Source organism: Medicago truncatula, chromosome 5 (genome assembly GCF_003473485.1).
Source record: "Medicago truncatula cultivar Jemalong A17 chromosome 5, MtrunA17r5.0-ANR, whole genome shotgun sequence".
Taxonomy (NCBI): domain Eukaryota; kingdom Viridiplantae; phylum Streptophyta; class Magnoliopsida; order Fabales; family Fabaceae; genus Medicago; species Medicago truncatula.
In genome coordinates this window covers 2,710,623-2,718,771 of record NC_053046.1, presented here as the reverse complement: position 1 = coordinate 2,718,771, position 8,149 = coordinate 2,710,623, and the positions used below count along the sequence as shown (strand labels likewise).

Here is an 8,149-nt window from a genome sequence, read left to right as displayed (position 1 = left end):
GGGGCTACCGCACTCTTCTCACTCCTTCGGATAATCTAACTAGCTTGTGTTTGGGTTATTTGGAAGGAGTGGAACAACCGAGTTTTTAATCACAAAGCTTTGGATTCACATAGCATTGCAGGTAAGGTTAAACGACAATCTTACATTTGGCTAAAATTTAATATGTAAACTTTTGTCTTTAGCTTTGATGATTGGGGGCGGCACCCTTTACCATGTATCGGTGTTATGGTGTAATTTTATTATTATTTCTGTTTTCTTCATTGCGGTGTCCTTCTTTACGGCACCGGTGACTTGACTTTGTAAATTGCTTTAGGTGTTTCTTTGTGCACGCCTTGTTCGAGATGAAACATATTTGTTAATGTTATATTCCTTTTTGACTTGTTAAAAAAAAAAATAAAAAATTGTTGAAAAGGCGATATAATTTTTTTTACACATACATCGAATCAAATCACGATTAAATTTCTTTTACAAATAACTATTTAACATAATTTGATTCCAGGATGAATGTGTGTATAATTGCAAAAAAAATAATTTTATAAAGAAATAGGTATGTCAAAATAAAAAAATAAAACTTTTAAAAATGAAAAATAAAATAAAATAAAATCGAAACCCTAGAGAAATAGTGTAAACCCTATAAAGAAAAAAGCTTCAACTTCTGCTGCTGTTCGTCTCTCTCGTTTCATCTTCTCTGCTCTGCTGCACACCGCAACATATAAGGTCGATACTTTTCGCTCTCTATGAAACTATCAACTTGATTTCTTCTCTGTTCTTTTTGCTTATTCCAAAAGTGCTTTATTTTGATGCTTTTGTTTTTCAGGGTTGTTCCAAAAGTGATAAAATGTTGGTACTGTTTGAAACCCCTGCGGGTTTCGCCCTTTTCAAAGTGCTCAACGAAGGAAAGCTTTCTGAAGTTCAGGTAATCGAAATGTTTGTATTGTATCATGTCTGATTCATAACTTGGTTGCATTTTCAGTTTATTTAAGGAAAAATGTTTTTTTTTTTTTTTTTTTTGTAATTGTAATTTGTTGAAATGTTTGTGTCTTGTATGTTTTTAAGGAACAATGTTTTTATTTTTTATTTTTAAGGATACACATATTTCGACCATTACACCCTCTTTTTTTAGTTGTATCCTTATATTTATGAGTTATAGTATATCTTTTTCTTATTGAATTTGTTATGATATATGGGGTTTATCAGATTTTCTATGATAAACGGGGTTTATCAGATTTGCCACAATGATTTGTTACCCTTAATCACTTAGTACCTTTTCTAGTTTTGAACATGACACCGATAAGCATTTGAAAAAATGACACAATTGAATGTAATCATATATGTGAGTGTGGTGTTATCCGGTGTTATCCGACGCTCGACACGCCTTCAATCAGAAGTGTCGGTGCTCAAAGTTCATGTTAAAGCGAACCATGGAAAGTACTCTGTTTCTGGTTCCTACGTTCTTTCATAATAATCTGATCTAATATATTTATAATCTGCAAACTTCTTTACACAGGATTTATGGAAGGAGTTTTCCAGTGCGGATGCTGCAAGAAAGGTTATATTCTGAATCTCTTCTCGTTCATGCTTCCCTCAGTTGTGTGTTTACTGATGTTGGCAACGTGATGATGGGGAAACTATAGTTAACCTGTTTATATGTGTCTGTTTTTTATTCAAGTTTCTTTTAGAGTATGAAGCTAACCCTAAGTGACGCATAATTAGGTGGTCAAATTGAAAGGTTTCCAGAAGTTTGAGAATATATCAGAAGCTACAGAGGCAGCTAGTTTGTTGATTGATGGGAAAGCTAGCAAGGGTCTGCGCAAGTTCCTGCGTGCTCATTGTGATAATGAGACGTTAGCTGTAGCTGATACGAAGTTGGGGACTATCATTAAGGAAAAACTGGTGTGCTACTTAGTTCCCCTAAGAAACTTTTGATGTTTGACGTATCTTTCATCAAATAGCTAACTTAATATTTTTAATGTTGCAGAAAATCGACTGTGTTCACAGCAATGCTGTTATGGAGATAATGCGAGGTATTCGATATCAGTTGACGGAACTCATAACTGGCCTCGCTGTTCAAGACATGGCTCCGATGAGCTTGGGTTTGTCTCATAGCCTATCAAGATACAAGTTGAAGTTCAGTGCAGACAAGGTGTGTTTGTCAGTTGACTGTGAATATACAATTGTTTATGTTAATCACCGAAGCAAATGTTTATTGATTTTTTCTCTCTTGTCTGTTACATTCTGATTCTTTGGGTAACTATTTCCTGACCTTAAGAGCTTTTTACTAGGTTGACACCATGATCGTCCAGGCTATTGGTTTACTCGACGACCTCGATAAAGAGTTGAATACATATGCCATGAGGGTTCGAGAATGGTATGGCTGGCATTTTCCAGAACTTACTAAAATCATTCAGGATAATATCCAATATGCAAGGTCTGTCAAGTTGATGGGTGATCGCATTAATGCTGCAAAGCTTGATTTCTCCGAGGTAGAAATACAATTTTTCAGTCCGTGCTGCCATTTGTTTTACTCTTTTGCATTGCAATTATCACATGAATGTAATTTTGATTTACTCTTAAATTTTGGCAATTTAGACTCTGTTTATATCCATGCAAAGCTCGTACTCTTTCTTTACCTTACATGATTGAAAGTACGGTTTCATGAACCTGTGATGCTTCTTTAAACAAATAATATTTAATTTCACATACTTTAGTTTTTTTAATATTTTTTCTTTATCCTGGAACATATTTCAGATTTTGACAGAGGAAGTTGAAGCAGAGTTGAAAGAAGCAGCTGTGATATCTATGGGAACTGAAATTGGTGAACTAGATTTGGCAAATATCAGAGAGCTATGTGACCAGGTTCTGTCTCTTTCAGAATACAGAGCTCAGCTCTATGATTATCTAAAGAGTAGGATGAATACCATTGCACCCAATTTGACTGCTATGGTTGGGGAGCTTGTTGGTGCTCGCCTCATTGCCCATGGCGGTAGCTTAATAAATCTTGCAAAGCAGCCTGGTAGTACCGTGCAGATTCTTGGTGCTGAGAAGGCTCTCTTTAGGGCATTAAAGACTAAACATGCTACTCCCAAATATGGTCTTATATATCATGCATCATTGATTGGTCAAGCAGCTCCAAAGTTCAAGGGCAAAATTTCTCGGTCACTTGCTGCAAAGACAGCATTGGCTATCAGGTGTGATGCACTTGGAGATGGTCAAGACAACACCATGGGATTGGAGAACAGAGCCAAGGTACTTGTTATACTTTTAGTTATATGTCCCTATGGCTGTTATGCCAGACTTCACTTACACATTTTTTGTGTGCAGCTTGAAGCGCGGTTGAGGAACCTCGAAGGCAAAGAATTAGGTCGATTTGCAGGGTCTGCTAAAGGAAAGCCCAAGATAGAGGCATATGATAAGGATAGAAAGAAGGGAGCTGGAGGACTGATAACTCCTGCTAAGGTATATTTTTTTTTTTTCATTTGGTATTTATTGGTACAATTCAGTTTACTCAGTCTGCTGATTTTTCTTTTCTTTGTAGACATATAATACTGCAGCTGATTCAATTATTGATAAGAAATCTGATTCTGCAATGGATGAAGACACAGAAGAGCTTTCTGCTGCTGATAAAAAGAAAGAAAAGAAGGAGAAGAAGAAAAAGGAGAAAAAGGAAGAAGAGGATACACAAAAATCTAATACTGCAATGGATGAAGATACACAAGAGCCTTCTGCTGCTGATAAAAAGAAAGAAAAGAAGGAAAAGAAAGAAAAGAAGAAAAAGGAGAAAAAAGAAGAAGCTGATGTAGATGGCGACAAGGAGCCAGAACATGAAGTTGTGAAAAAAGAAAAGAAGAAAAGGAAGGAACCTACTGAGAATACTGAGGTGGAGAATAGAGACACAGATTTGAATGGAGGAGAAAAGAAGAAAAAGAGGAAAAAATCCTCAGAGCCTGAAGATGCTGCTGATATGCCAAGCAAAAAGAAAGAAAAAAGGAAGAAGAAAAATGCCGACTAGAGTGGCATCAGCTAATCAATCTGGTGAATGGCAGCCATTTTTGTATACCTCTAGCTCAGTAGTTATTCCAGAATTATGTTTACTTGTCATTTTCATGCAATTTGTAGCAGTTATACATCCTTATGATTTATTAACGGGGTAAGTCATCTTGGGGTAAATTTTGTCTTTTTGGACTTCAGTGGATAATTTGATGCAATTATGTTTTGGAGGGAAGTAGATGCTTACCACCCTTTGTTCTATTTACACCTTGCTGATCCGAAGTTAACAAAAATTACACGAGTATGTTTGAGATCAACTAGAAAAAGTTAAAGGGGAATGTTATTATTTATAAACATGTCGAAATATAAGATGAAAACCTCAAGATTCCACTTTGTATAAGTAGTCTGTAGATAATTTAAATATCAGGATATATTGATTCTAAATATTATTTATATACAGTCACTGAATCACATATTAAAACGCCATCTTGCAACACTTGTAAATTTACATCACATGAGTCTTTTATTTTAAATGTACAATTTTCTATCCTTAACCCAAAGACTGGATCAGTAGCAGCACTCTATGAAGACTCAGCTGTATTGACTATTATTGACAGTCACTATGATACTAATTTATTGCACTTCCACTGCACACACAATGCTAAAATTCACATGGTCATAAAACCGTCACAAGGTACAAGGAACCTTCATCCTTCTACAAGAGTTATACATCCACATGTCCATCACATAATACCTTCACCTTCTCTTCATCCTAGACTAGATTACTCCATAATAAACACCATTATGATTTATGGGCATGAGTCGGGGTTTCCATATATTCACAGTATAACACAATGTGCATCTTATGACTACATTAATCAAATATACTAAATACTACAACACCATCATGAGCATGTAAACAAATGTGTATACAATTTAACAATCCTTAAGGATTCACCAACACAAATCACATCACAAGAACATCTCATTAGGGAATAACAAGGTCGACACTAACATTTCACATTGCATAACATTCATGGAAGGATTAGCCAGTACACAGTTCATCATATCATAATGGTTTACACCACTTGTTCTAAGTTCTTGGACCTTATTCTAATAAATTTTAAAAGTTTATACACACCATTTAACAAGGAATTAGATTGATTCACTCAATTAATTATTTTCTCACACTCTCAAGTCACGTTTCTCTCAAAATACATCAAAACCGTGATCTTTGTTCAAGTCTTGTTCTAATCTCTGTCTTGATAACGCAAGTCTTGGGTCACACAAAATGCACATAGAACCACACATTCATGAAAATTAGTATTACCATTGAGCAAATAACGACACACATTATCACAATTTACACTACTAATATTTATAAAAAAATCACAACTTAATAGTCAACTATTACACAAATTCCACGAAAACCGCAATTAAAATGTAACACACACCGACACAGTCACACACAGAGTTTGACCATTCCTTCCAATTTATCAAAATCACAATTTGCTCAATCCTTCATAATATTACGACAATCACAATAAGATATATAAATAAATAAAAATAAAAAACTATGACTATTTTAGGTATTATGGTAGTTTCCTTTTTCCTACACAACCTCAAACTTACGACTATAATGAAAATCACCCCTCTACCTTAGCTTAGACATCCGAACGAAAGTGTAGCCCTATTTTGTCTGGTTAAATAAAATGTTTCCAAATACTATAAGTGATAATACCTTTTTTAAATGCCCTAAAAAAAATACTACTATCATTTTTAAATGTTTTCCGTCATTCTTAATTTCTTCATAAAATCAAAAAATTAAAAATATTTACCTTTATTTCATTGGTCAAATCTATTTACCAAAATGATTAAAAAAATATAATATAATATATAATATAATATATAATATAAAGTACAATTACAAAAAATAGTTTTAGTTTGTTCAAAAAAAATTACAAAAAATTAAAAAAGAGGACATCAAGGTTGAACAACAATTTTTTTCTATCTTAAGTGTCATTTCAATTCATCTTTAGCATCTACTTTTTCCTTTTTCCATTTTGGATTCAACCAATTTAGTCTGCAGTTACTACCATTTTTATCATCTATCTTGTACAACAAATTAATCTATTTTCTATGTCATTCCAATTTCCCTTTATCATCTACTTTTTTCATTTTCCATATTTGATTCAACTACCACATCGTTGTATAGTCTGCTCTTACTACAATTTATGATTGGGTCAACAATCTTGCAATTTCAACACCGACTACCATACACCAAAGAGTACAATTTGTCATCTTCTTCATAGTTTAACCTAACTTGGATTATAAGTATGAGCCAAAATCAGAGCGAAAAAACCTTGATCCAAATTCATCGCCACCTCTATCTTCATTCTTCATCATTCATATACAAAAAAAATGCAAAGGGTATGTGTTTCCATATAGTGGATTGAAGTGGAGAGGCTCTGCAATTTTCATATTGTACTCTCTTTCAATCTATTCATCCCTTTTTTCTTTTTCATATTTTTTTTTAAAAGGAACATAGGATTGATTGAGATGTGATATCTTGTTAATCCTTGTTTAAAACATTTGATTTGTGACAACTTGGTGATCTTAATATCTTTCAACTAAATTCAAAATCAATAATTAAACAAAGGGTGTTTGTTAGCATTTATCTTTAACAAATGTATACTGCTTTTTATGAACTTAATATTTTTACCGAACTAATCGCAACACAAATATTTTATTTATAATCGGCCAGCACACAATTATTTTATACTTACGTAACTTTAAATTCTCCATCGCACAAAAAATACACAAGAGCAAGAGTTCATCGTTGTCAAGAATAATGATAAAACTTTTTTATTTTCTTCTTCATTTAAATATGCTTTCATCGAAAAAAAAAAATAAACAAACAAAACATTTTCATATGCTTTCATTAAAAAAAAAAAAACAAATATTTTAATTTAAAAATAAATATTTTTAAATTTTATACAATTAATTAAAGCTAACTGTTTTCAAAAGAATGTTGTAAGTGCTGAAACATTCCCTGCACATAATTGAACCCTAGATCCAAAATCTGATTTCAATGACTGTTTCTTGTTTTAAATGGTTTTACAAATGTTTTTCTATTCTAATAAATTTTGATGGTGATTTCATTGTATTCGAGCAACTTTCAAATTTTATGTTGTGACACGGTGAGTATCTGATCTTATTTACATTGTATGTATTATTTATTATTTATAAGAAAAAATAAAACTAGGTAATTGCTCACTAAGAACATATTTAATGAGATGAACTAAAGTGGATAAACTAAGTAATTTTTTTTGGGATCAAATTGCCATATATGATTTAATCAATTCATAGTTGATCTAAGTAGTTGTTAAAATTCTCTATGGATGAATCAAAACAAATGAAAAAAAAGCCCAAGATCCTTCTTATATGTCATTCATAAAATACATAGAATTATACATAAGAAAAAAATCTGCGGAGAGTGAAAAAAATACATAGAACTTTTCAGGACGCTGACCTTTTGATTTAGTTCCTTGTGTTTCCCCATAAGAAAAAAATAAGCGGAGAGTGAAAAAAAAAATGAAGGAATGAAAAAACAATGCAACTTAATCGTACACAATTATACATTAAACCAAAAGTATACGTAGTAATTTTGAGATCTGAGCTTTAGGTTGTGCACCGGGCGTTGAGCAAGTTCATTAGAGATGTAAAAGAAAATGAATGAACACGATCGTGTATTTAGTTTATTTATTTTCTTTGATTTTCATTTTGCATTAGCAAGAGAGAATTCTACCGAACTTGTTTACCACGTTGTTGCTGCTGTTTAACCTATGGCATCAGAATTTCATCATTCTATATATGTTGTTGTTTTAATGTTTTAATGCATTATAGTTAAGAATGAAATGAAATATCTAAATTAAAAAGCAAAATCTATCAAGTGAGATTGAAAAATGTTGAACTTGGATTGAGGAGAAGAGTTTCTTCTCAATTTTCATTAGGTAATGGCGAGCTTCATTCTTACTCTGATTTGATTCTAAAATCATCTTTTTTTTTTTTTGTTAGATAGGTGAAATAACAAAGACATTATAAAGCCACATATAAATAGAGATGACAAGGCTCGAGCCTCGATAATGATTTCCAACCAAAT

At 32.6% G+C, this 8,149-nt stretch overlaps 1 protein-coding gene across 1 annotated transcript; it reads left to right on the top strand.

Annotated features, from left to right (window-relative positions):
* The first annotated feature begins 568 nt into the window (after positions 1-568).
* LOC11436777 (probable nucleolar protein 5-2) lies at positions 569-4,298 on the top strand. The gene is made up of 9 exons (XM_003611040.4): positions 569-717; positions 818-916; positions 1,508-1,549; positions 1,714-1,893; positions 1,979-2,143; positions 2,283-2,483; positions 2,749-3,246; positions 3,322-3,456; positions 3,536-4,298. The coding sequence occupies exons 2-9, from the start codon at positions 839-841 to the stop codon at positions 4,007-4,009; spliced, it is 1,773 nt and encodes a 590-aa protein (XP_003611088.1). The 5' UTR covers positions 569-717; positions 818-838; the 3' UTR covers positions 4,010-4,298.
* Positions 4,299-8,149: the final 3,851 nt, after the last annotated feature.

Bases quoted from the DNA above. Each gene is read 5' to 3' on its own strand.
- LOC11436777 (XM_003611040.4), top strand. From the start codon at position 839: ATGTTGGTACTGTTTGAAACCCCTGCGGGTTTCGCCCTTTTCAAAGTG. The intron at 1,894-1,978 runs GTGTGCTACTTA...TTAATGTTGCAG, and splicing joins CTATCATTAAGGAAAAACTG to AAAATCGACTGTGTTCACAG. The intron at 2,484-2,748 runs GTAGAAATACAA...AACATATTTCAG, and splicing joins CAAAGCTTGATTTCTCCGAG to ATTTTGACAGAGGAAGTTGA.